The sequence below is a fragment of the Arvicola amphibius genome, chromosome 7 (assembly GCF_903992535.2).
Source record: "Arvicola amphibius chromosome 7, mArvAmp1.2, whole genome shotgun sequence".
Taxonomy (NCBI): Eukaryota; Metazoa; Chordata; class Mammalia; order Rodentia; family Cricetidae; genus Arvicola; species Arvicola amphibius.
In genome coordinates, this window is record NC_052053.1 from 77,313,395 (window position 1) to 77,340,137 (window position 26,743).

The 26,743-nt window shown below is 42.9% G+C and overlaps 2 protein-coding genes across 8 annotated transcripts in view; one reads left to right on the plus strand and one right to left on the minus strand.

Annotated features, from left to right (window-relative positions):
- The first annotated feature begins 4,980 nt into the window (after positions 1–4,980).
- On the plus strand, positions 4,981–18,532 carry Serpina10 (serpin family A member 10). Of its 3 annotated transcripts, none has more exons than XM_038335711.2 (6): positions 4,981–5,115; positions 7,387–8,105; positions 8,219–8,341; positions 9,479–9,752; positions 11,864–12,014; positions 13,405–18,532. In XM_038335711.2, the coding sequence occupies exons 2-6, from the start codon at positions 7,388–7,390 to the stop codon at positions 13,594–13,596; spliced, it is 1,458 nt and encodes a 485-aa protein (XP_038191639.1). In that variant the 5' UTR covers positions 4,981–5,115; position 7,387; the 3' UTR covers positions 13,597–18,532. The 3 variants fall into 3 exon arrangements, with proteins under 3 accessions (XP_038191639.1, XP_038191641.1, XP_038191640.1); XM_038335712.2 differs by having other exon boundaries at positions 5,079–5,209; XM_038335713.2 differs by lacking the exon at positions 8,219–8,341.
- The window catches only part of Ppp4r4 (protein phosphatase 4 regulatory subunit 4), a 115,229-nt gene continuing 104,385 nt past the window's right edge, over positions 15,900–26,743 (minus strand). For 4 of the 5 annotated variants that reach the window (XM_038335706.1, XM_038335708.1, XM_038335710.1 and 1 more), the window contains 5 exons: positions 25,734–25,817; positions 24,931–25,024; positions 23,075–23,145; positions 19,742–19,889; positions 15,900–17,523 (listed from right to left, as the gene is read on the minus strand). In XM_038335706.1, coding sequence (XP_038191634.1) covers positions 17,499–17,523; positions 19,742–19,889; positions 23,075–23,145; positions 24,931–25,024; positions 25,734–25,817 — 422 coding nt within the window. In that variant the 3' untranslated portion in view covers positions 15,900–17,498. Of the gene's footprint in view, positions 17,524–19,741; positions 19,890–23,074; positions 23,146–24,930; positions 25,025–25,733; positions 25,818–26,743 lie in introns of those variants that run through there. The other variant, XR_005286105.1, reaches the window with a different exon arrangement.

The window sequence follows — 26,743 nt, forward strand, 5'->3', positions numbered from 1 at the left end:
GCAATGCACAGAAGGCAACATTTATTCTGGCTCCAGGTTTCAATCTGTACGTTGCTTCTGTCCAGTATTTTGTCACCGTGATGAAAGAGAGCAGTTAGTGCAGAAAACTGGTGCCAGGGGGTGGGGCCATGGCTGCAGTAAACCTGACAGTGGGCTAAAGGGGCTCAGAGTGATGTAGGCTCTATGTAAGGGGCCAGCGTGGCAGGACTTCAGGAACGCTGACACCATCTAGACAGCAGGGTCTGTGTTCATGGCTTCCAGACGGGAGCAGGGACCCTGCTGGAACTTGAGGCCATTCGTGGTGCATTTTTAACAAAGACTCTGACTATGTTCTGCCCAGGTCTAGACATTTTGAGAGAGGATCTTAAAATAATATGCGGATTTTGTTTGGCAGGTGGAATTTCAAGACAGTGTAACGTTCAGACCATGCCATGGTCCTTACTTGTCTTAAGCCCCGTTTAGAAGAATAACCTAGAGTGAGAAGTGGAGCAGAAGGCTGTGAGAACTACACAGCTGAGGAGGATGGGGTTGATGTTACCGGCAAGGTGAGCACAGAGACCGAAATGACGGACACAACCTAAAGGCAGCCATGCACTTTGCTCGGGCGCCGTAAGAAATGTGCCCTAAGAGCGTCCTGCCCTCCGTATGAGGGTCCAGGGTGTAAAAATGCAAAGTCACTAGGAACACCTTCCTTTAAAAGTGAGTGCCTGAGAAGATTGAGCCTCGAGGGCAGGCAGTTCAAACAGCCACCGAGGTGGGTATTTTCTCAGGCTCAGCCACGCAGGCATTCAGGGAATGCTGCGTCCATGGTGCAAGCGGGCCACGATGAGCTAGTCTCAAGATGAGCACAGACCTTGATGTCAGATAGCTGGGGCTGTCTGCAGGCACAAAGATTTCCGGGGTTATGGGGTCATGGAGACCTGCATCAAAGTTCTAGAGGAAAACCAATGAGAGCAGGCAACAAGTAACAGAACTGAATTCTGTGTATGTAGAGATGTGCTTAGGTAAAGACTAAGTGGCAGCTGGGACTCGTGAGGGAGGCCATATGTGCCCTAGGCAGCAGAGACACAGGAATGGGACTAACCAGGCCCATTGGAGCCTAACCAATGTTACCACTTGTCACAGCTGGTTTGGGGTTCTCACTGTGGCCCAGTCTTTCCTTGCTATCCTCCTGCTCACTTTTGGAATGGAGACATTTACTCTGTGTTATCATACAGAATAAGGATGTCACTCATGATTTGACTTTATAGGGGCTCACAGCTAAGAGTTTGCTTTCAGTCTCAGAAGAGACTTTGGATTTGGGACCTTTGAACAGTGTTGGAACTGTTAAGACTCTGGGGACTATTGAAATGAATGTTGCATTATCGATGGCTATAAGCCATCACAAGGGCATGGTTTGGATATAAAATGTTCCCTGTAGACTCATATGTTTAAACATATGATATCCAGTTGGTGATTCTGTTGAGAGAGATTATGGTCCCTTAGGCGCATGGAATGTAGTTCATGGATGTAGGATACATGTAGAATTTTAAGGACTATAGGTAAGCCCTGTTTCTAGTCTTTTTTTTTTTCTCTAGTGCTTGATCCACTAAGATGTGGGGAGTGTCTGGCACATGCTTTTAGCAATAGGAACTCAACTGTGTCTTCCCCTGAGATGATGGATAGAAACCATGAGCCACAATAAATCTTCCCTTCCTTAGATAGCTTCAGTTGGGTATTTTGTCAAAATGATGAGAAAATTAGCTAATGCTGACACTATCATATGTGATAATTACTTTGTAATTCAATGAAAAATTAAAAATTTTATACAAAATGAGCAGAGAGACATGAACACAAATATAGAGATAGTGATTAAACACTTGGATACATGTTCAACTTCACTTAAAAGTCACCAACTAAAACTACCCCGAATTCCCATTTGCTAAGCACTGGGACAGCGGCAAATGTGAATACATGGGGGTGTGGTTGGGTGGGAAAAGGGCCCTTCTCATCCTTCTTTAGTTGAGGCCAGACTTTCCCTGTGAAGAGAAGTTGGCAATATACTTGGTGTTTGTTTTCTAAGGCGGATGTGACCAATTACCATAAACTAAATAGCCTTAAGTGACAGAAGCCATGTCGTTTTGGAGGGCTTAAGTTCAAGGTTAAGGTCTATAATTCTGTGTCTCTCTCCTAGCTTGCTGGTGTCAGCAGTCATCTGCATTCCTTGGTTGTGGAGACAGCTCTAGTTTCTGTACCCATCTTCGTGTGAGCTTCCCCTTGACGGTTCTCGGCCTTTCTCTCGTGAGAATATTCATCATCCGAGCCAGGACCCTCTTCAATCCAATAATGGCTTCCTTCCATCCTTAACTTGATTACACCCACAAAGACTAGTTCACCTAATTCTGTCACATTTACACGTTCTGAGAGTTAGCTTTCATCTAATGCCAAGTTTTCTTTAGAAGGTTTTATTTATTTTATGGGTGTGAGTGTTGTCTTTTGTATGTGCACCCTATTCATACTTGGTGTCCATGGAGGTTGGAAGAGGGTGTTAGATTTCCTGGAACTGGAGTTAACAATGGCTGTGGGCCACCATGTGGGTGCTGGGAACCAAATCTAGGTCCTCTGCAAGAGCAGTCAGTCAGTGCTCTCAAACACACACACACACACACACACATATATGTATATGTATATGTATATGTATATGTATATATCCAATCCAAAGTGGTCAGTGTGTGTATGTGTGTGTGCTTGTGTGTTCATGCATGCCCCAACCTCAAGGTATGTACTTTCTTTCTCCTATACTTCTCTCCCACTTAATGTTCATGCTTAAATCTACATTAAAACCTCCTCTTGGTCAATTCCAACTTTATTCTAAAAAACAAAACAAAACCTTATAGCTTTAAGCATTTACCCTTGACCCAGAAGCCTGACTTTGAAGAATTTAAGCTGATGACACACATCTGGTGGCTTTAAAAATCATCTCCCTAAAGTGCAGTTGCAAAACATTAAAGCCTAAACATAGGAAATTTGTTGAGTAGACACTAGACATGACCATGAAGTAAGGAAGTGACAATTCCTATGGGTGCCATCATGATTTCATAAGAAATTAATAAGACAAATACATATGTTTATTCTTACATAAAGAAATCCAAGAAAGGGAGCTGGAAAGGAAGTGGTTAAATGATGCACAGGAGCGGGGAGGGTTAGGTGAGAGTTGGGGGGGGAGGGATGGTGTGTGATGGTGCACCTCCTCCTGCACCTTTTCATATGGCTTAGACTCTGGGAATAACAGTACCATCTTACAGACTCAACAATACAATGAAGATGATAAAAGTCTCAAAGCCAAATGAAAAGATAAGCATAACAGCACATTTCAGATAACCACACAGAAGGAGAGAAAAAGAATTGAGCCAAGGATCTTCTGAACATGGCGTTTGGACCATATGCTCCCACTTTAAAGGAGAAAACACTGCCAACAAATCTCCAAGTTTTCTTCGCAGATTTGCTTCCAGAGTGGTGTAAGCATATGACACTGTGATATTATTTATATGCCTGTGGGGCAGAGCAAAGAAGAGAAATGCAAATACGGGCCAGGACAGTAAGGAAGAATCCCGGGATAGAGCTCAGTGGGAGAGGGTTTGCCTAGGATGTGTGAGGACCTAGGTTCGATCCCAAGCAAGAGAGAAACAGAGAGATGAAGGCGATGGGGACAGAGGAAGACAGAGGAGGCAAAGACACAGAGACAGAGGAGAGAGATAAGCATAGAGACAAAGGTAGACAGAGTGACAGGGAAAGGAGGGGAGGGAAGGGTAGACTAAGGGAAGGAAGGGAAGATGAAGGGAGGGGAGGGAAAGGGGGGGCAAGGAATGGTCCTAAATGGGGCTAGATATGGATTGAAGATATACATACATGCAAGCATAATGAAAAAAATAAACCAGCCCTGAGTTGAGAAGTATTAAATGTACTTGAGAATCCATGGATCTCTTTTAGTAGTGCTAATAAATAAATATACTTATATATACCTATATCAAAAATAGATGGAAAATGTGACATGGGACATGCACAACATGTAACTGGTGTGGGGGAATGAAGCAAGTGACTATGTACCCTGCAAAGATGAGGCAATTTACAATCTCTATAAGAACTCAGCTTGGCATGCCTGCATCCATCTTGAGCTGCAATGACTGCTGTTGGCCCAGAATGATCCTAGTTAGTTTCCCTGTATAGTTTCCCAGCTGCCTACAGACAGAGAACTGTCTCAGGATATGTGGGGTGCTGCAACAGGAGAAATGGGCCTGACTCAAATCCTAATCTAAGATAATTCCAGAACAATGAAGTCACTCAGACTAGCCAACCAAGTAGTCCCCATTTGGTCCCAGTGATTGGATGCATTTGGACTTGATACCACCGAGGGTCATGCTTCTGTCAGTAAGTCCACAAAATCACACTTCATGTCAGATGCCCACCTCTATACACCCAGTTGTTCCAGAGCAATCTTTCAGACCAAACCCAGGAACACTCAACCAACTAACCTTCAATCCCAGAACCTAATACATTTTTTCCTATTCTTTGGGTAAGCTATATTGACTTTAAGTCTCATCTTAAGAAAAGGAAGGAACACAACAAAGCTGACACACGACAACCTGCTATTGTGTCTTAAAGAGTCTTTTCCAGCTCTGACTCAGTGCTTGCTCATGAGGGTCAGTCTCAACAACATGAGGGTCGTATGTGGACCTTGCAACAGGCTTTTTGTTGGAAGAAGTGACCCAGTAGGAACCAGGTCTCCAGTACTGAACTGACAGTTCCTTTTGGAAAAGACAGTGGGTCTTAAATTCCACCCAAATCCACTAATGGTTCCCAGAAGCAGCCATGAGGCCCACCATAACCTTCTTTCTAGAACCTTCACTCCCCACCCCGCGAGGGTGAGCCTCTTGCAAATTGTGGTTATTGTTGGGGCCACAGGATCAGCCTGCGGAATTTCCAGAAAGTCAACCATATCCCAGCAGGGTGTTAATCAGTAACACCCCAAGGGGACCACACTTTGGAATAACAAATATTTGCACGAGGCTCTGGGCCGCAAGCTTCTGCTTGCCTCTTTGCTCTGAATGATCTTCTTAACGCCAGAGGTCGGAACTGGTAAGAGGCAGTGGATGGTGGGGTCCTCCTGCATGTCTAACAGGGCAGGGGTAGGGAGAAGCGCCGCTTCCACTCTCTCCTAGTGGGCTTCAAGGTGAGATCTTGGGGGAAGGCATGCTGTCTTTCAGCTTAGACCCCAAAGGGCTGTAAATCAAAGTTGTTTTGCGGTGGCATAAAAGGCATGTTAGCCAGAGATAGGAGGCGGCCAGGGGAATGGCTCTGAAGACTTGGTAGTTGTCTGCCATAGCTCACTGCCCAGGCAAGCGAGCCTGGTCCCACCAGGGCTGGGGAGAGGCAAGGGAGGCACTGCTCCAGACACGCAGCTCAGAGCTGAGTATCAGGTCAACAGCCCATTTCCTGTTGTTCAGGCTCCGTGTGAGCTGGTGTGTCCTCAGCACACCTGATGGTGCCCTGCTCCCAGGATCACCATCCCGGGAGCAGCCTGCATATACCGTGGATGGTTCCCATGATGAACAAAGGCCTGAAAGGACAAGTTACACTGTTCAGTAAGCAGGTGTCATAACACCAGTAACAGACTTTACAGGGTTCTTCAGGAACAGTGAGACTTAGTCCTAGGAAAGGGTGACATCAAGCTGGTGCACTGGCAAAGTTCCCTGATGGCCGAGACAATCAGAAGCAACTGTGAAATCAGGAATAATCAGAGGTCTTAAGTTACAAAGCTAAACACAGTGATGGAATTCTCCTGGGCAGCTTGGGCTGTTGTGACAGAAAATAACAAATTCAGGAAGCTTAACAAATATGTTTTCACGGTTCTAGCGGTCCAAGATGAGGGGGCAGCATGTTTGGGTGTGGTGAGGACCCACTTACTGGTTTACGGATGGCTGTCCTCTCAATGTGTCCTTGGTGGAGAGAGGAAGGCTCCAGTGTCTCATATTCTAAGGACACAAGCTAGCACCATCTCCCTATGCTTATGACCTCTTCCAGCCACTGCTCGAAGGCCCTGCCTTGCCATGCCCTCACCTTAGAGGGTAGGGCTTTAGTTATGAATTGTAAGGAACAGAGGTATGGTGTCCATAACCAAAATGAAGGCATGATACTGGGGATATTTTGTACCTGGAAGGAGCTAAAAACACAATGCTTACAGCAATGTGGTGGCCTACGAAGTGTGGTCTTGTCATTAGCACTGGGAAGCAAATAGTGACATTTGAGAAACCCAGCGAGTCATTCAGGCTGGAAGGCAAGGGTGGGACTGGTTTCTGTGGGGGCATTTAGCAAAGCAAGTGACAAGGGCCTGTGTCCCAGGGCTGGATGTGGCTTGTGACAAGTACAGAAGAGGGACTGGGAGCAGTTCAGAAGCTGATTGTCACATTCTGACTTGGGGGTCCTATGGTCAGAGTGAGGGGCTCTACTGATGGAAACTGTCAGGCATCCCCCACAGGATACCTACTGACCTGGGTATCCTGTTATCCAGGCCTTCCTGTGGGCCAGCAGAGAGTGGACTATTGGGGACATCTTAGTGGCATAAATGTCAGACTCTAGGATACTGGTATTATGGATGAATGCATTGAATGGCACAGTCCCAGAGCCAGATTTTGGGTCTGAGGGTGAAGAGGAAATTTCAGAAAGGTAGCAGCTGGCAACAGAGGGAAGAGTATGGTGCTAGAAAGCCCCTGCCAGGGCAAAGTTAGCTTTCACTGGGCTGTGGGTAGAGGAAGGGAGGAGCCCTTCCAGGAACTGTGTACAGGACATGCAGAGGAGGAAGGGCTTAAATCACAAAGCTCTACGTGGGGACGCCTTCCTTTGGTCAGACTCCCTCTTAGACCCTCCAAATCCGCAGTCAAAGGTGTCACCCATCAAGGTCCGGGGGCTCAGTATGGAGGGGCTGTATGATAAACCTTGCAGCCAAATGATAAAGGCGAAGCCCGAAGCAGATCAGTAAATGGCCCTAACTCCCACCTGGTCCTCCTCGGAGGCCCATTTCATAGAAAAGAGCCATACCTGGCCCTGCCAGAGGAAAGCCAGTGAACAGAAACTGGGGGAGGGACCATAAGCTGCTCAAGAACCTGGCAAGGACAGGACTTGGAAGAAGGCTTGTAACCACTCCCCAATGTGGTGTCCCCCAAACTTATCTGCTCCAGGTCAGTCTAGGATATAGCTAACCTGCATGAACCCAGGGAAGCCCACACCTACCTAGCAAAGATGTTTTATTAGGTATTAAGACTCTCTCTCTCTCTCTCTCTCTCTCTCTCTCTCTCTCTCGCCCTCCCTCCCTCCCTCCCTCCCTCCCCCCTTTTCCCCCCTCTCTCCCAGGATGAAGTGGCCCCTGGCCTCCACAGCTGAGCATATGAGGGCAGCTTCTAGCCTGTTGCTTCCTGTCCTCCTGGCAGAGGTGTGTCTGGTGACCAGTTTAAACTTCAGCTCCCATTTACCAGAGGCCCAGGCAGAGTTGGAGTCTCAGCACCCTCAGAACCAGACTTGGGTTCCCAGTGATGAAGAGGAGGAAGAATACTGGCTGAGGACTAGCCAGCAGCAGCTGTCCAATGAGACTTCAAACTTTGGGTTCAGCCTGCTTCGGAAGATCTCCATGAGGCACGATGGCAATGTAATCTTTTCACCATTTGGCCTGTCTGTGGTCATGGTGAACTTGATGCTGGGGGCCAAGGGAGAGACCAAAGTCCAGGTGGAGAATGGGCTCCATCTACAGGCCCTAAGTCAGGCAGAACCCCGGATCCTTCCATCCCTCTTCAAGAGGCTGAGAGAAACCCTCTCCAACAGTCAGGAGCTGGACCTCACCCAGGGGAGCTTTGCCTTCATCCACAAGGACTTTGATATCAAAGAGACCTACCTCAATCTATCCAAGAAGTATTTTGATACAGAGTGTGTGCCTACAAATTTTCGAAATTCCTCACAGGCCAAAGGGCTTATGAACTACTACATTAACAAAGAGACTCGGGGGAAAATTCCCAAGCTCTTTGATGAGATTAATCCTGAAACAAAGTTAATTCTGGTGGACTACATCTTGTTCAAAGGTATTTTGTTAGTCTTCTGTTGCTGCAAAGCCATGGGAACCTGACCCCTTCTCCCTTTTCTTCTTCTGGTCAGTGCTAAAGGATGCTCTGCAAGCATGGGCTCTGCTTTACAGGTCCGGCATACACTGAAGAGAGAACGATGCTTTCCCTGAGGCCCCTCTCTTACCACCTGCAGACCTGTGGTCCTCAGTTCCCACAGCTCCTCTGCCTGGTTTTCTTCCTAATGTTTGAGAGAGGTAGCACGGGAGTATCGAGTGTGAAGCTCGCTATCACTGAGACTTGGGCTGCATCTCCCATTCTCTGTTTTTGTGATCTGGGCCAAAAGTGTGTGTGCGTGCGTGCGTGTGTCTGTGTGCAGGTAAACCCAGAGGTAAGAGGTGTTGGATCCTCCCAGAATTGGAGTTACAGGCAGTTGTGAGCCACCCAGTATGGGTGCTAGGAACCACACTCGAGGCCTCTGTACAAGCAGTATGTGCTCTTAACTGCTAAGCCACCTCTACAGTACCCTGATCTTAGATATTTTTAATATAAAAATTGGGATTCTAACTTGCTATAGGTATAAAGCCACCAGAGCTGACATATGCTAGGTACTGCACATTGTGCTTAGAACTTATTACCCACCATGGGACAGGAACAGGTGGCATCTTTGCTATTCCTGGTAGTCAATGTAGCAAGCAGAGTAGGGCCACTGTCTCCTTTCTTAAGGGGATGCAGGTGAAGATTGAAGAAGCTCAGTTAATTAGGATCACAAATGGATGGTAGAGGCTAAATACAAAGAAGGATCCCATAACCTCATTACTCCAATTTCTTCCAGCTCCAGCAGGCCACAGGATATGGTGTGGATGCCTCTGGTACTTAAAGCTGTACCAGGAGACTCACAAAGCCCAAGGTTGAAGGGCCATTTGCCAGCACCCCCAAAGCAGATACTCAGTAGAGTCGTGCAGTGACCTCTCCTCTCAGAGCCATATGAAGCAATGTTGAATTGGAAAAACCCCTACTACCAGTAAAGTATATGTTTGCATAAGGGCATGATGGGGCCATATGGTAGCCAGGAGTCCCTCATGCAGACAGTCATTGGAAGCCATCCGCCAGGAAATGAAGTTTTGTTCAGGTCCAGAATAAGGGAACAAATAGGAGGAAAGGGCATCTTTGTCTTTTGGGGTGGATCCATGATGGGTCATGGTTAGAGCTAAATTTTGATCTTTGGGTACTTTGTTGCCTGGGCTGTGGTTCAAGCAAACTCGAAAAAGGAGTGGCACTCCCTGTTCGGAGTAAATGGGGTAAGTAGGATAGTATCTCCTCCACCACTCAAGCAAAACCAATGTGTTCTGTGGAGGCTTGCTTCCATAGGGGCTTTCTTCTGACTTGTTCAGGGAAGTGGCTGACTCCATTTGATCCCGTCTCCACCGAGGCTGACAATTTTCACCTGGACAAATACAAGGCTGTTAAGGTGCCCATGATGTACCAGGAAGGCAACTTTGCCTCCACCTTTGATAAGAAGTTCCGTTGTCACATCCTCAAACTGCCCTACCAAGGAAATGCCACCATGCTAGTGGTCCTCATGGAGAAAACAGGTGACCACTTGGCCCTAGAGGACTACCTGACCATAGACCTCGTGGAGACATGGCTCCAGAATATGAAAACCAGGTATGTTGCTTCCCCTGCTTCTCAGGTTTGGCCTGACATCCTCATGATCACTCCCAACAGTTTTACCCAATGCCCTGTGGCTTACTGCCCATGCTTCCCAGTGAGTACCAAGCTCCTACAGGTAGGAGCAATATCTGTCCTGTTTTCTATTCTATCTTCAGCATCTCCAGTGTAGGCCTAGGTTTATTGTTTATTACCTCAGCAAATACAACTATTTGCCTATTGAGATACCTCTTGATGTCACAGTTCTATCGGTTAAGAAGCTGGGCCAAGGGAGAGAGAGAGACCACGCTGTAAGAGGACGGAGCACATCAGCAGGTGCAGGCCAAAGCCAGGGATGTTCTCATCTGGTGGTGAAGGGTAAATTTCATGAGTACATCTGGGGAGAAGAGTGTTTAGAGGCAGTTCTGGGACAAAGCACAGCTGGTGGCTCTGAGGAACAGCAAAGCGTGGCTGCAGCCATTGGAGAAGAGGTGAGATGATTCAGGTACAGTCGCCTCAGGACCTCACATCACTAGCTCAGAAGTCCTGGGCTTTGCCTGCAGGAGCTGGAGAGCCACAGAGGGTTCTGAACAGAGGCTTGAGGAGATCTGAAGACAGGATCACACAAGAGCCTGTTCTGGGCGCAGGCACTAAGAATGAGGACCACAAGGAAGCCAGTCAGTAGATGATGTGTACTTCAAGATGCCACCGCTTAGGCTGTGGTGGTAGCAGGAGGTGGCAGAGGTAGATGAGACTCTGGATCTGTCAGGAAGCAACAACTGACAATACTGATGGCGAGAGAAGGAATGGGTGGGGAGAAAAAGAAAGAGAAATAGAGACATGGGTCGGGGGGATAGCAGGCAGTCAACAGTAGCTGTAGTTCTTGGCGTCAGCATCCCAAGGATGGGGATACCACTTACTCAGAACGTGAAAGGAATAGGTCTGGTGGTGAGTTCCGAGCTCAGTTCTAACATCTGGACTAGAAATGTCTCCCTAGCTCTATGTGAAGGAAACCAGGCCAGGGCTAGACCAGGGTCTGACTCTATGGGTGACAAGTGGTTTCCTGGGTTAGGACCATAAGAGCAGGTAAGATTATTAAACATGGAGGGGACTCTTGTGTGGAGAGAAGAGACTGAAGGGCAGGGCAGACATTCGGTGTTTGTTGGAAGTCAGTCCACCCACTGGAGGACAAGGCAGACAGCTCCAATAAGAATCTCATGGTGCACCTTCTGAGCTCTTCCACTCCAGAACTGGTATGGAGATGAGCTCAATCCATGATACAGGTTTCACTTTCATTTTTCTGTCTTTTTTTCCAAGTCTTTAGGAACTAGCCCTAATAAATGTCTGTTGACTGATTATATTTATGAATTAACACTTAGGAAGTGTCACATCCTCAGCTATTTCCAGAGTGAAACCTGGTCCCGTGTGCAGCAAGGAGGGAGGTGGGGGAAGGGCATATTTATGAAATAGTTGCTGTATACCAGACACTGTTCTGGAAGCCTTGCATATGCCAATCATTCTTTGCAACAACTCTGATATTGGTACATGTACTTCTGACTGCTCAAGCAAGAAAATTGAAAATTAAGATTAATTTGATGTAATTAGTAGCTTCTTAATTTTTTTTTCTGAGCCACAAAACTCATCTTTCCAAATCTCATAATCTCAGAGAACTCTGAGGGAAAATAAATAAGTAACCTTGGAGCCTTCCTGGCTAAGATGGCTGGGCTAGTTAAAAGCCCTCTTTGCTTCGTTTGTCTGCTCATCCCCAAGTTCTCTGTGAATACTTGGTCTGGGGTACTGGGCTGGGGCAGCATCCTCCAGCAGTCTGAAGGGATGCAAGAAGCAGCTAGGAAGTTGGTTGGGGTTGTTTTTTAAACATAGGGAAATGGACATGGAGTGTGGCATTCTTCGCTAATTCTCTGGATTTTGCATAGTGAGCTAAGAAACTAGCTCACTGGGGGAGGCAAAGTGACTCTTCATAAGCCTAAAGTATTTTCTCTGAGACAGAACACTATGATCACATGAGCTATGTAAATTCGGGCAAAAGAAATATTCTTGGAGGAAGGAAGAAACCATGTCCTTGTCAGCAGTCCCTAGCCCTTTTACCACCATCTGTCCATGTGCCACAGGAAAATGGAGGTTTTCTTCCCCAAGTTCAAGCTGGACCAGAGGTATGAGATGCATAAGCTGCTCCAGCAGATGGGAATCAGGAGAATCTTTTCCACCTCAGCTGACCTCAGTGAACTCTCAGCCGTGGCAAGAAATCTTCAGGTGTCCAAGGCAAGTCAGGGGCTGCGCTGAGGCCCAGTCCTCAGCTGCAATGCCACTGAAACCAACAAATACCGTGCAAACCATGTCGTTGTGATTAAGTGTCTAGCTTTGGTAAGGAATTTTACTCCAGTTCTAATAATAAGTAGCATCCAAGCCAGGTGTTCTAAGAACCTTAAGCCATGCTATTCAAACACCTTTTTAACTAGGTTCTCATTGGAAGAGCTCCATCCTTCTTTTCTCCCAAGGCCTAGGGAGGCATCTGCTCCTCATACAGACTGCCTTATAACCCATCAGTACCTGTGTTGAATATCAAAAAGGCTCATGAAATTATATCACCTTTAGTATGAAAGAAACCCCTAGTCATCACCTGGCCCAACCTGCCATGCCTTGTGATGGACATTCTACCTCCTCTATAACTAGCCTCAGAAAAACCTCTTGTTCTTCCCTCTCCCCACCGTTCCCCCTCCTTCCCATTCTTCAGACAAGGATCTCATCCCTTCTTTGAAAAACAGCCCAATAGACAAATGGCTGGTTATTTTGCAATATGTTGACTGGTAAGTACTCCAACTCACACTTTTTGGTCCTGTTTCTGAAGTACTGAGAACAAGTTTATTCAACTTTGGTACTAGTAAGCACACACTTTGTATGTATGAAAGCTGATACCTCTGGAAGGTATTTTGAGGTGACTGGCCATACCAAACCCTTTGGTGTCCTCCTGGCTAGCACTGCTAGCTAACACCAAATCTCTTTAGCTAATTAGTGTTCTTCTGGGAAGTAATCTTGGTTCTTGCAGCAGTTCTGTGCACTGCAGTGAACTAGTGAGAATTCTTAGCCTGTGCTCATTGCAACTCTGTCCCTCATCATTACAAACAAGGTTTGATTCAGATTTGCTCATACAATTGTTAATTCTGAGAGATTTAAATTGGTACCCATGTAAGAGAGGAGCCAGCAGGGTAACCTCAGCCTGAGCACAGACAACCAGGGTCCAGGAAGGAACCATAAACCCTCATGCTTGCCCACAGGAAATGCCTCAGAGCAATATCAGGCAGCCCAAAGTGCCTTCAAGACCCAGGAGCTCAGCTCAAGAATCAGCTTCACAAAGTACATGTTCAGTAAATACATACTAGATGCCCAAATGTAGAAATTTACCAGCCAGCTTCCATGATCCCAAGCCTAGGGTGCATCTCACAGACCCCACACCAGTTGCCATAGCCTCCTGGTATTGTTTTGATTTATGAGGCAGTCTCTGGCACAATCTCATGCACCTCTCGGCAAAGATAGGCTGCAACACTGAACCCCAGGAACGTGGCTGGGTGGGCAGAACTACTGTGGAGATTTTCTGTCAATTCCTTTTTCCCATTGCCACACAAATAGTATTCCGCATCCTTTCCTTTTCTAGGTCTTACAACAATCGGTGCTTGAAGTAGATGAAAGAGGAACTGAGGCAGTGGCAGGGACACTGTCTGAGATTGTCGCTTACTCCATGCCTCCTGTCATCAAAGTGAACCGACCTTTTCATTTCATGATCTATGAGGAGATGTCCAAGATGCTTCTGTTTCTGGGCAGGGTGGTGAACCCCACTGTCCTGTGACTCAGGCCTGTGTAAGCCTTGGCCAGACCAGATGCTGAGTCAGAGGGGTCTGGACCACAGGACGCTGGTGGTGAGTGGTGAAGAGTGTGCCCTCCTCTGCGTCTGGCCAGTTTGTTGTGGCTGTTCTGATTAACACAGAAATTAAAATGACTCATATTTTAAGGAGATTCTGTGCAATCTGTCCAGCATTTTAAACTTGCTCCTGAGAGCCTTTGTTGACTGACTGAAGACTAGCTGAGGAGAGTCTTTCTCTGCAGCGCACATGTCTGCCCGTTGAGAGCAGTAGGTAGGGCAGCTGGGACAGTCTCTGGGGAGCACATGGGCATTCTCCTACAGGCATGTTTCTCCCTCTAGTTCTCTCTCACACAAAATCAGGGTTTTAATTTAGTTCATCCTAGAATTCCTCTGTCTCTCTCTTTCCCTCGCTTCTTCCCCATCCCCACCCCACCCTCCACTGACAGAGGCCTACAACATAGCTCACTGGCATGGAACTCTATGCAGACCAGGCTGCCCTTGAACTTGAAGAAATCCACCTGCTTCTGCCTCCTGAGTGCTGGAATTAAAGGTGTGCGCCACCATGCTCAGAGTTTTTTGTGTTGTAATATGTTTTAATTAATCACAGAATTCTTTCTTTTATTAAAATTAGCATGAAATCACCATAATCTCTCCTAATCAAAATGTCTGGCTCAACAATACCCTCATTTCCATGATGCATCAGTCACATATTTCCATCACAGGAACCACATCATCCAGTTCAATGTGGGCCAGAACTAGCGCCACATCCTGACTTTCAGGAGTGACAGGCACTTTTTCCTCTGTGCACTCCTTTCTTCTTAAGAGTTTATAGATGTACATATAAATGCATATGCTATAGCAATGAATACAGTCTCAATTATATTTAGCCTTTGCCAACAAAAAGTATATGTCTTGTTCATTGCTGATTAAGGACACATCTTCATGAGCCTTTATCATATAGAGGGCCTTGACTGCAGTGCCCACTGTACGTGATGAATATATGAAATCTTCTATCTCAGTGGGAGGAAAACACCTGCCCAAGACCACTCAGTATGACCATGGTAAGCCAATCCTTCCTTCTTATTCTAGTCTCAAGTCTCCATCTTCCCTCTCTAAAAGTCTCTCAGAGACTGCCTCGATCATCCACTGTGGTTAAAAGTAAGCATGGACTTTGTCCCAATATGAAAGAAAAATGAAAATACCTCTAAAGCATTCTTGGGTAGTCATTTTCTATCTTATAGAAATGAGATAAGACAGTACCTTGGAACTGGGTGGTGGTGGCGCACACCTTTAATCCCAGCACTCACAAAGCAGAGGCAGGCAGATCTCTGAGTTCGAGGTCTACAGAGTGAGTTCCAAATCAGCCAGGACTGTTACATAGAGAAACCCTGTCTCTAAAACACACACAAACAAAAAAAAAAAAACCAAAAAACAAAAAAAAACAGTACTTTGGGATTAATCAGAGATTCCTGAATGAGGCTAACTAATCTCAAAATGTCAGCTGTGTTGAGTTGCACTTCTATCAGCTGTCTAATAATAAACACACCTAAAGTGAATTAGTTCCTTAGTTACTTAATGACTGTAAGTCAAGAGTAACATGAACAGGAGGCAGTCAACCAGACTTGCTCACCATAGTCTCGACATTAACTCACTCTGTAGTTATCTCAGGCATTAATAGATGTTCATTTAGGACCAGAAAGCTCTGGGGCCTAGGAAGAGAGACAAGAGAGGATGGCTCTAACTGGCATCCATAGGTACTTGTGTTCAGTTATTTGGGTGTGCTTGTGGGGAAATAGTAGGAAGAGAAATTTTATTTTTTTAAGATTTATTTTATGTATATGGATGTTTGTTTGCATGGATATTCGCACACCAGAAGAGAGCTTCAGATCCCATAGGACTACAGTTATAGGTGGCTGTGAGCCAGCATATGGATGCTGGGAATTGAACCTGGGGCCAAAAAGAGGAATTTCAAAAGAGGGTTCTGGCTCTTTTCCAACTTTGAGAGATGAAATCTAGAAAAGCAAGCCTACGGCTATAACCACACTGAAGTAAACATAGCCCAAGCCAGTGGCAGGTAGGCCAGCGCTGCAGATGGAGCCGAGCACTGTCAACACACCTAGTTCAAGGAGGTTAGGTTTGCTGACAAAATGAAGATACGAGTGGGTGTTCCTATCTGCCACCCACTTGCATTTTAATCTTCCTGCATATTTGTCTCTGGGATATAATTTTAACAAAGATTCAACTTTTTAAAAAGTTTTTAATGCTTGTGAAAAGAAATACTTCCAAAAGTAATTTTGAATAACTGTTTTAATTGAGAATTTAATGCCTAAGCAATTGACTTCCAACTTTATAAGCAGTGGTGACTATTCTGTCAGATCACTTCCCCCTTATCCCACATATATAACAAGAATATAAAAAGTTTATAACTACTAAGTGTATTATTTAACAATCAAATTGAAACTTTTCATTTTATTTAAAGTAGACAGAGTCAATGCTGACTTTCTGAACCAGAGTACTGGAAAAACTGATGCAGCCTTGAGTCCCTTATGCACAATGAATTCTCCAGGCCACATTAGATTCAGTCCCACATTACTAATGCCAGTAGGAGACATAAACTAGTTAAACTGAATTCCCTTATGCAGAACGGTCAAGTTTCTCATGGCTATTAGACTCCCACTTCTGACCTGACTGTCCTTGATGAATGGTGTTATGAGTCCCTCAATGGTCCCTAAAGAGGTCATAGGGAAGGAAAGGAATGACAAAGAATGAAAAAGCAGTAAGCAGCTGTCCCAGAGTCCTTTCGAATTAACACAAATCTGCTCCACTTGCTCATTGTTTAAAGATGAACTGCCTTTTCTTTATAGAGTAAGAGCTGTAGGAAAGTATTTAAAACTTTTCTCACAAGTGCTCATTAACTTCTGCTTTATTTTAAACAAGCTCATTATCCATTTCACATTATAAAAAGTAACCACGCACACATGCATTCACAAATTAGATCATCTTTATCATACATCAATATCTTTAAAAAACAAGTATTTTCTGATATCAATATAGGTATATGCTGATTGCATTTGAAATAGAGAAGCTGACAATAGCTTCATACATTCTATCTCAGGAACCGACATTTTAAAGTTAAGGACAATCTATGTTCCACAGGCAAATTTTGATGGAAGTATTAGCATCAGTACAAATGGGTGCTGTTGACGTAGCGTGAGCATGATAGCTTGGAATAACAGCTGATTCAAACTAGATTCATCATTTGAAATTAAGGACAGATACAATCCAAAATGTAAACAAAGCATTTATAAAAGAAATTCTGGGAATTAAGGAAATCATCAATCTATCATTTTTAAGGTATTTGTTAGCTAAAATTTTCATGAATCTTTGCAGATTTTCATGGCCGAATCTAGACTGGGGTTGTCCAGGTGCTGATACTCTCCCAGGATCCCAGGACCCATAGGACAGTGTTTGGTTTGATTTTTCTGCTTGGCTTAGAGAGCTCTGAGGAAATACAGTGCCTTCCTTACCTCCTGTGTCCCTGCCCAGGTTGCTACCCAAGGAGCAATCAGCTAATCCAGACTGCTAAGGAATTTCTAAATGTACAACTAAGAGTAACCAAGAGCAGCTTCTCACAGACAGGCATGTCTCTCCTGCAGTCTGGGTACACATCTCAAGTTGGAGCTCATTACACTGTACTGGACACTGAGGTTCAGAGCCCACGCTAAAACATGTCATACCTCCTAGGAAATCTAATTCCAAGTAAGGTACGTTTCACAGCAGCTCATGATGTTCCTTCCCTCCACACTTGAACAAGCCCGGCCATCGCTGGAGCTCTTTCCCACCGTCAGTCTCTGCTCACTGCTTGCCTCCTTCACCAAGCAGTTGACTTAAGGATTGGATTTTCTGGATTTTCTGATGAAAGAAGGAAATGAAGTGGAAGGAGAGAAGGGAGGGAAGCAGGGAAGGAGAAAAAGACCAAAAAGAAGACATAAAACAATTATCCATATAAAGTAAATAAAGAAATGTAAATTAATGCTACTCTGAGTAAGCCTACAACATGAGAACTCTGTTTAAGAGGAAATGAATTACACGTTAACAATTACTTAGAATTACCTGTAAGTATCAAAGACCACGCTGTGCACACCTAGTAGCATCCCCTTCAATTTCCATAACTTTTTCTACACTTTCGATTTTGTATGACCATAAAGGAAATTGCACAGGAATACCAACTGCCCAGCCTAGAAGACAGATGCTATGCCACACACCCGTACTTCCCTCTGACACACCGCTTGTCAGCAAGCACCACAGGTGTAAAGCAAGTGCATGCACTGCACAAAATTTTTCTAAGAAGTAAAAACTGAGGAAACATTTTCTGTAATCACTTCACAGTCTTGTTTTAAATAAAGAGTACTTCTTTTCTTTTCAATTTGGATATGACAGTCTCTGAAACACTGGAAAAAGGCCAGTATAGATGCCAATCACCCATCCAACCAATGGGCATGTTAGGACCATATGTGGGAACAGCCAGGTGCTGCACAGTTGGGCATATGTGAAGAAGCAGCTGTGTTTGCTAGCAAGCCTTCCTTCAGATCACTTGAAACAGGTATAAATTCTGTATGAGTTCTCAGGGATCTTCATTTTGGTAACCATTGGTTACACAAGAAAATAGAAAATACAGTTTGTAAAAAAGGGAACGTATTCAGCAACACAAGAACAGACAAAGTATCTGGGATAAAGGAAAGCCACCACAAAATACTGGTTCAGCAGTCTTTCCTCTAAAAGACAAAACTAGTTCTGATGATGCTACCATGTTCCTCAGGAGAAGCTCGGGGCAGTAAAAAAGAGGGTCTGGAGTCTAATGAAAAAAGATAGTTTGTTTTCTTAAAAAAAAAAAAAAAAAGAAAGAAAAAAGAAAAAAATTTAAAAAAAGAGGGTCTGGGGTTAAAGAGAGAAATCTCAGGATAAAAAGAGGTCCCTTAAAGGAGCTGTGGGCCAGACCTGCTATTTGACAGATGTGCAGAAGCCCAAGGGCCAGGCTCACCAATACACAGTGACTTTCCTCATACTGGAGTGGGTACATGAGTCTAGCCCAGAGTGCTGCATACCAACCCATGCCACCTCTGCTCCTATAGCTCCTAAACAGCACTAGAGCTTTCTGTAGAAAGAACACCCTTCAAGTTGGCACTATCATTCTGCAATATCTGAACCACCTGTTGCTATGATTATCACTGAGTTTCATTTTCATTTAATATCTTTATTTTTGAATTCTGAATGAAATGGGGTACACATATTTCTAAGTATATACCAAATGGCCAATCAGAATTTAAAATGAATTATAACTACCTCCTAAAAAAAAACTCCAGCCAGCCAGAGAAGAGTTTCCAAAGAAAGAAGTACATGAAAAACTTTATTCAAAAATGTAAGCTAGGCATAGTGAGGTATACTTGTAATTAATCTCAGCATTTGGGAGGCTATGGCAAGAGGTCTCAAGTTCCAGGTCAGGCTATATAGTGAGCCCTGTCTCAAAAACAGAAAGGAAGGAAGGAGGGAGGGAAGGAGAGAGGAAGGAAGAAGAAAATAGAAAGGAAAAGCCCATGAATTTAGTAAGTGTCATTGTGATTTGAATGGCTGTTCTGTATAAAAGAACAAAGCTATTACTATAATTTGGGCTTATTTGCAGTGTTATTGTAATGATTTTTAGGGTATCATTCTTTTAAAGGTCTAAAAGAAACAAATTCAAACAAGGAGCAAATAGCACACAAAGGAACCATGAGGAGAGAAAGCAGGCCCTTTATAACTTTAACTTCAAAGCACAAGTATTGTCTACAAATATGTTCAGCTACTGAGCCCACACTCTGGGACCCGTGCTGTTGTGACATCACCTGTAGCTGCCTTTCTGACTGCCAGGTGATCAGATACATCAGTTAGTGGGTATTTAGGTACCTAGTAGATGATGTCTTTGCCACATGGTAATATCAAATATCTTGCACACACTAACATATCAAGGCTCTTACTTTCATCTTACAACATTCCCTCGCTAGAGACATTTTTAGCTCTTTCAAGTGTGGAAGTGGGAAGTAAGGTGCCCTGAGTCAAACATCACACTCACCACTAGGAAATTGGTACTCACAAGGTAGCCTTCCGAGGCTGCGCATCTTTACTTCCACTACTCTTTGGATCAGCTGTGTTACCTGTCCCACGGGAAGTACTGGGCAAAACAGGACTAGGAGAAAAGGAGGCTGGGACGCTACTGGTATTGCGAGTCCGGAATGAGTCATCTGGAAGTTAACATGTGGAGAAGCAGAGGTGTTGATACACTCAGAAAGATGTCTACCAAGGAAAGAAGACTCCAGACAGTTGGCTTTTTTTCCTTATAATTTATATTACAGTAAAGTGTACTACATTAAGATTTGTCATGTGTATAATCCACTGCCATTATCACAATCAGGACATGAAAACATGCTATCCCAAATGTTCCATTGGGCCCTTCATAATCATTCCTCCTCTACCTCCTCTTTCTACAAACTACCACTTTTCCCCTTGCTAAAGATTAGCTTGCATTTTCAGGATTTAACATAAAAAGACTTATACAGAATATACTGTCTTATTTTTTTCATATGATCAGTATGACTGAAGTTCATCTGTATAGGAATATTAGCACTTCATTGTTGTATAGATGGGCTAACATTTCTCCTAATAAGAGTTCACTTAGAGGCAATTGGATGATTCTGGGTTTTGTTTTGTTTTGTTTTGTTTTTGAGACAAGTTTCTCTGTAGCTTTGGAGCCTGTCCTGGAACTAGCTCTTGTAGACCAGGCTAGCCTCAAACTCACAGAAATCTGCCTGTCTCTGCCTCCCAAGAGCTGGGATTAAAGGCATGCACCGCCACCACCCAGCTTGATTTTGGTTCTTGACTATAATACATAAAACCGCTATGAACAGTTGTGTATACATCTGTATGTGGCTGTTTTAATATTTTTCAATAAATGCTTAGGAATAGATATGCTTTTTTTTAGTGTGTTTAACTTCAGAAAAAAAATTGCCAAAGCATTATCTAGCTCCTGTCTTTCTCATTTCCTCTCCCTCTCTATGTATGGAAGTCTGCAGAGTATTCTTCATCCTTGAAAGTCATACTATAAGCATTTCATTTTCAATCATGTTATAAGCAACAAGCAGTACAGCATTTTCCACATAGCTACTTCTTTATTTTGTTTTGATATAAGGTCTGCTACAGCCCAGGCTGCATCAGTATTGCATGCAGCCAAGGATGAGTTAACTCCTGATACTCCTGCCTCCAATTCTGAAGTCTAGGATTACAGGCAAACACTGCTATGCTCCACTTTCTCACTGTTTTTTAGTTGTACTTCCCTAATGATTGGTGATGCAAAGCATTTTTATGCAGTTATATCTTTATCTTTAAAAATTCACATTCAAATCTTTTGTCCATTTTAAGCTTAGCTGTCTAGTCTTCTCTGAACATTCTTGACAAATCCTTTTAAGATAAGATACACTATGCATATTTTCTCTAAGCCAGGTCTTGACTCGTGTTTATCTATGGCCCTATCTCAAAGCCCAGATGACATAATATGTCACTCCTTTATTGCTATGGTTAATAGATATATCTATCTGCTCCAGACTTTCTTCCATAACTTCTTAAAAATTGTAATTTTATCTTTTGTGTTTAAGTTTATATAATGATCTAATAGTTTCTATATGCCAGATATTAATTGATGCTGAAGTTTGGGGTTTCATAATATAAGTACCCAATGGACCTAGTGCCATTTTTTTTAATGTACCACGAGATATGGTGACATCATTATACAAGTACCATGACCAAAGCACTTCTGATTTCTAGTGATAATCTGGTCTACCATGTTGACGTCTTTGTGCAAATATCAATGTTTTGATTATAGAAAGACATTCTGTTCTAGAAATGAAAACACTGTTTGCAAACTATCTTGTATATATACATATTTTTCATGAGAAGAAAATTAGCATAGTAAAAAGGAAGACAGAATACTCAAAACTTAAAAACAAAATATAACTAAACTCTTAAAATTTCAGACCCTCTGAAATTAAGGGTTACTATTATTTATCTTAGTATTTATCAATCATTATTATAGCTCTCAACCAATATATACAAAATTAGAAAAATATATATAGCCACAAGTAATTTTTAGTAATATATCTTAGTTTTTTCAATGAATAATTCTATCTTTGACTGTAAAATCCACAAGTCAGCAAACTACATATTGTGAAACAAATGCCTGCCTGGGTACTTAAGATGCTATAGAGCACAGCCATGTTTATTCAGCAGGCAACACCTATGGCTGCTGTCACACTGCAACAAGACTTGAGTGACTATAGCTAGACCACAGCAGCTAAAACATTTACTACCTGGCCTTTAAATGAATCTTCTGTCCCTTGAAACAAACTTTCAGGTACATAAGACGGTAAATGGATTCTGCCCAACTTCCTTATAAATTACTGGAAATGTCTGTCTTCAGCAGGCCCTTTGATCACAGTCTAACTAACCGACAATTAGTCCTTCCTCTCTCTTTACAAGTGTTAAGCTCTGAGTCTTGATAGAGTTGAAAATAGTATATGGTCAAGTATTTCCTCGGCTGCTGTGTTATGGTAGCACTAAAGGCCCATTAAGAGAAAATGGCTGCATCCTAGCAAAAAGAATGGCATCTACCTCTGGATAGAAACATACCATTCATTGTCTGCTCCTCGGAGCCCCCTGAGGTTCTGTTGGATCTGCCCAACTTCCTGTGGCCTGATTCAGAAAGGTCTAACTTTTCTTTTTTTTTTTCTTTTCTTCCTCTCCAACGCTGGCCAGAGCCCAAGCACACTTTCTCTGGTACTTTGGACTTTTTATTCCTTCAAAGCACCCCTCCCCACCCTATGGCTGTTTGTCTGCCACCTTGCCTTAACACAGACAGCATGGCTTCCTCTTTTTCTCTTCTCCATTTCTATTCTCCTGGCAACTGCTAAGATTTACATCTTGTTTGGTCTATTGCTTTTGTCTTAAATTCTAATAAAATTATCCTCCAGTTTCAAGTCTATTTATAAATTATTTTATTAAGGAAACTAAGACCCCCCAAAAGGGAACCTCAATTTCCCCAGTGACAGGAAAAGTTTATTGCTTAAGGACTTGATGAGGATATATGTTTAAGAAAAACATATTGGGGATGAAGAAATGGCTCAGAGGTTAAGAGCACTGACTGCTCTTCCAAAGTACCTGGGTTCAATTCCCAACACACATATGGCAGCTCACAACTGTCTATAACTCCAGTTCCAGGGGATCTGACACCCTCAAACAGACACACTTGCAGACAAAACACCAATGCACAGAAAAAGAAATGAATTTTAAAAAAGCATCATATCCAGAATTAGAAAGACATACCGTTTAAAGTAAACAATACTTTACTAAAGCAACCATTTTGGGAAGAGTTACTCACCAGTTAGTGAAAGCACGGCCGTCCTCACCAGTCCTGAGACGGAAGGTGCGTGAGCTAAGGTGGAACTTTTACTAGGAAAGAAAGTGACATAGTGAGAACCTAAAACCACACTTTCAGAGTTAGCTACCTAATACTTGGGGTTTTAACCTTATTTTAAAAATACTTTCTTCTACTTCTTATGAAACACGCCTGTTGCATTTAGCACTTTTTTTACATTTCATGCTTCCAAATACATACTTTTTCTACAACTTTAAAGCATTTCCTTTGCTTCATCAAAACTATAGATTTTCTTCTGATGCTCAGTAAAGCTAGGTAAGGTAGGTAAAGCCTTCCTGGGACTAGCTACAGTCCTGTTTATACATCCTGAGAACACTGTTGGCTAGGAAAAATGCATGTGGATCTACTGATGATACCAAAAGCTGGAGTTGAAAGTCTGGAACAAGATATGATTAATAACAGAAAAAAAAACAAAACATACTTTTTTTCAACATGTTCTTTTTTTAAATTTTATTTAAAAGTTTTTTTTTTTATTTTACATACCAACCACAGTTCCTTCTCTCTCCTCTTCCCCCACTTCCCCACACTTTCTCCCACCCAACCCCTATCCACTCCTCAGAAAAAGTAAGGCCTCCCATGGGGAGTCTACAAAGTCTGGCCTATCAATTCAACATGTTCTTTATCTTGAGAAATAATAGTTTTAAAGTATTTGTGCTTTCTTTCTAGTTTTCAATATCTTTTGATATAATAATTTACTAATATGATAATTATATAGAATAAATAATATGTAATGTTTTATATCAATATCTTTTAAATATTTTTGTTAATTGAGAATTTCATGCAATGTATTTTGACCATATTTTTCCCTATCTCTTCCTGGATCCACTCCCTTTTCTATCTTCCCACCATATCTCTCAACACCATGTCTTTTTTTTTTTTTTTTAAATAACCCACCAAGTGCAGATTACACTTCCCATATACTCACAGGTGTGGGACCATCCTACAGAACAGGGTTGACCCAGCAGGGGCCACAACCTTAAAGAAAACAAACCTGCTCCCCCCCCTCCCCCAGAAGCCATCTGCTGTCAGTAGCTGCTCAGTTAGGGATAAGGGCTCATAAGTCCCTACACTTTCCATGCCAGAATACTGACTGGCGCTTGATCTTGTGCAGAGGTTTTGTGCAGGCAACCTCATGTTTTCTTAAAACTGCTTGGCTTTCCCAGTGACCTTCAGCTGTTAATGCTATATGCATTTAACACATATTACAAATCACAGTAGTTTAATCATGCCTATTCTCTTCTAATCTTAGCTGGTTATAATTTTGACCTGGGCTATAAACAAAAAGCAAATATATATCTACTAGAGAACTCTGCCTTGACTGCCTACTGGATAAACACACCTGTGGCCTCTCCATATGTAGAAATGATACAATGTACATGAATGTGCAGCCTGTTGGCAAATAGAGCATGCTTACATTCATTTGGAAGTTAAGAGGTATGTATAATATATTCTACCTTTCTCATAGAGAAAGGGTATATTCTGTGATATTTTCATATAATGTCATGGGAACAGTTGTCCTACAGTGCAAAGATACCCATTTTTTAAATTTTTTAAATTTTTTTCCCTTGAGAAAAGATTTCCTGAGATACCTATTTGATACAAATAGTAAATACCTTTAAGTACCTTCTATTTTTAGTGTGATAATCTTTACAGAAGAAATTGATAAATTGTCAGCCCATAAAAAATTCAAATTAATTCTGATTTTGTGATGTAAATATTTACATATATAAATATGTAAATAAGCAGGGTGACCACAAAATAAAAACTCCAGTTAAGAACGAACAGTTGATAGCACATACCTAGCACACTTGTCTAAGTTGCCATATTTTGCATGAAAAGCTTGATTATTAAAAGATTGGCTTCGAATCAATTTGGATTTCTTGATTTCTTTGCCTAGAATGAAGCAGAATAAAGGAAAATACAAACTCTCAGTTCCCCCTTTACCATTCCAACCCCCTAGTCCTCCTCAAATCCTACCATGTCCAGAAAAACCCAGATGGATGAAGTCTCCACTCTTCAGTCTGAGCTGACTGCAGTAATTCTCATTCAAACCACCCACGAGGAATAATGGAGAAACTAACTGGAAAAGCTAAGGGCACTTTCAAAGTCAAAGTGTAATGGCCTGGCAGGGATAAAGATGCTCTACACAGACAACTCTGACCCATCCTTTGGCCATCAAATATTGAAACAGCAGACCTCGAGAAACTAAACTATCCCAGGAATTTCATGCAGGATGAAGGGAGAGGCTAAATTCCTGGATAAGGGATTTACACTCTGTCAGATCACCTGAGAGAGGAGACAGTGAGTCAGTGGCAGAGAGGACTACAAAGTGACCTTGACTGCTCAGATATGCATAACTTTAGCCTTTAATTAAACCTGAACCTCATAACAGGACCCTGGAAGTGAGGGAAGGTGGACATCACTAGACCTTTACTCCTCTTTCCAGTGTAGCCACATTGATAAATTTTCATTTTTGTTTTTGCTATTAAAGAATAAATGAAAAGACACCTCAGAAATCATATATAATCTAAAAGCAAATAAAACTGCAATTTGTCTTTTGAAACAAACATTATATGAATCATAAAACAGAATGAGTCCTTACTTGTTGATGGAGTGCTAGATGGTCCGGGAACAGGAACGGGGATGTTCTTGGGTAGGCTCTGCGTTGGTGTCCTAGGGTCTCTGCCTAAAATAAACTCTGTTTTAAGCTGTGTAACTTCATCTGACTCCTGTGAAATTCACTATCCCTATTTAATCAGCACTATTTCCCAAATACTCTTACTTTATATTTTCCATGGTTCAGTCTCCGCTATTGAGGGTCAGTTCCACAACCTTACAACTGTCATCCAAGATTAAGGTTTCCCTTCCAGGGACTCTGAGCCTCAAACTGGTGCCTCCCTTTTCTTATGTCCTCCTAATACCTATACCACATTAGTCAGCCAATTTTCAAAAGTAACTTCTTTTTAAAAGCAAAAAAGTCTCCAAAGCCACAGAGAAACCCTGTCTCGAAAAACAAAAAAAAATAAAAACATAAACAAAATAAAAGCAAAAGAGTAATTTTCCCTACCAAATTAAAGCTCCACATAGTATTTCAGGATACAAAGACACAAAGTTACTATAGCACTGGTTGCCTAAATATCAAAAGAATGGAATCAACCTCTGGGTGAGCCTGAGTCTGCTCCCTTAAGAGTTAATCCAATTTGGGCTGGTCAAAAACCTGGCTAAGGGACCATCATGCTTCAAGAAGGCAGATTTGCCTTGATAAAGAGAAGGGAAGAATAATAATCCCTCTAATGATTTACCTTTTTTTTCCCCAGAACTCCTGGCTTCTGGGCAGTTGCTTACAGAGAACTGCAGGCACACAGCTTCACAGGTCTGCATTTCTCAGCGTGCTTTCCCTAATGCTTTGGGCTTCACCCTCTCTAAAGCTCCCCTATGCCATCCTGTCTGCCATTCCAGCTAATCTCCTGGCTTTCTTTTTCTCTTCTCCATCTTCCTCCTCCAGGCAGCTACTTGGATTAACAGCCCACTCCCAGGTTTTTCTTTTAAAACCAGTGAAGTTGTTCTTGAGCTTCCTTTTGCATGTATTCTTAAATGACTGTATTAACAAGA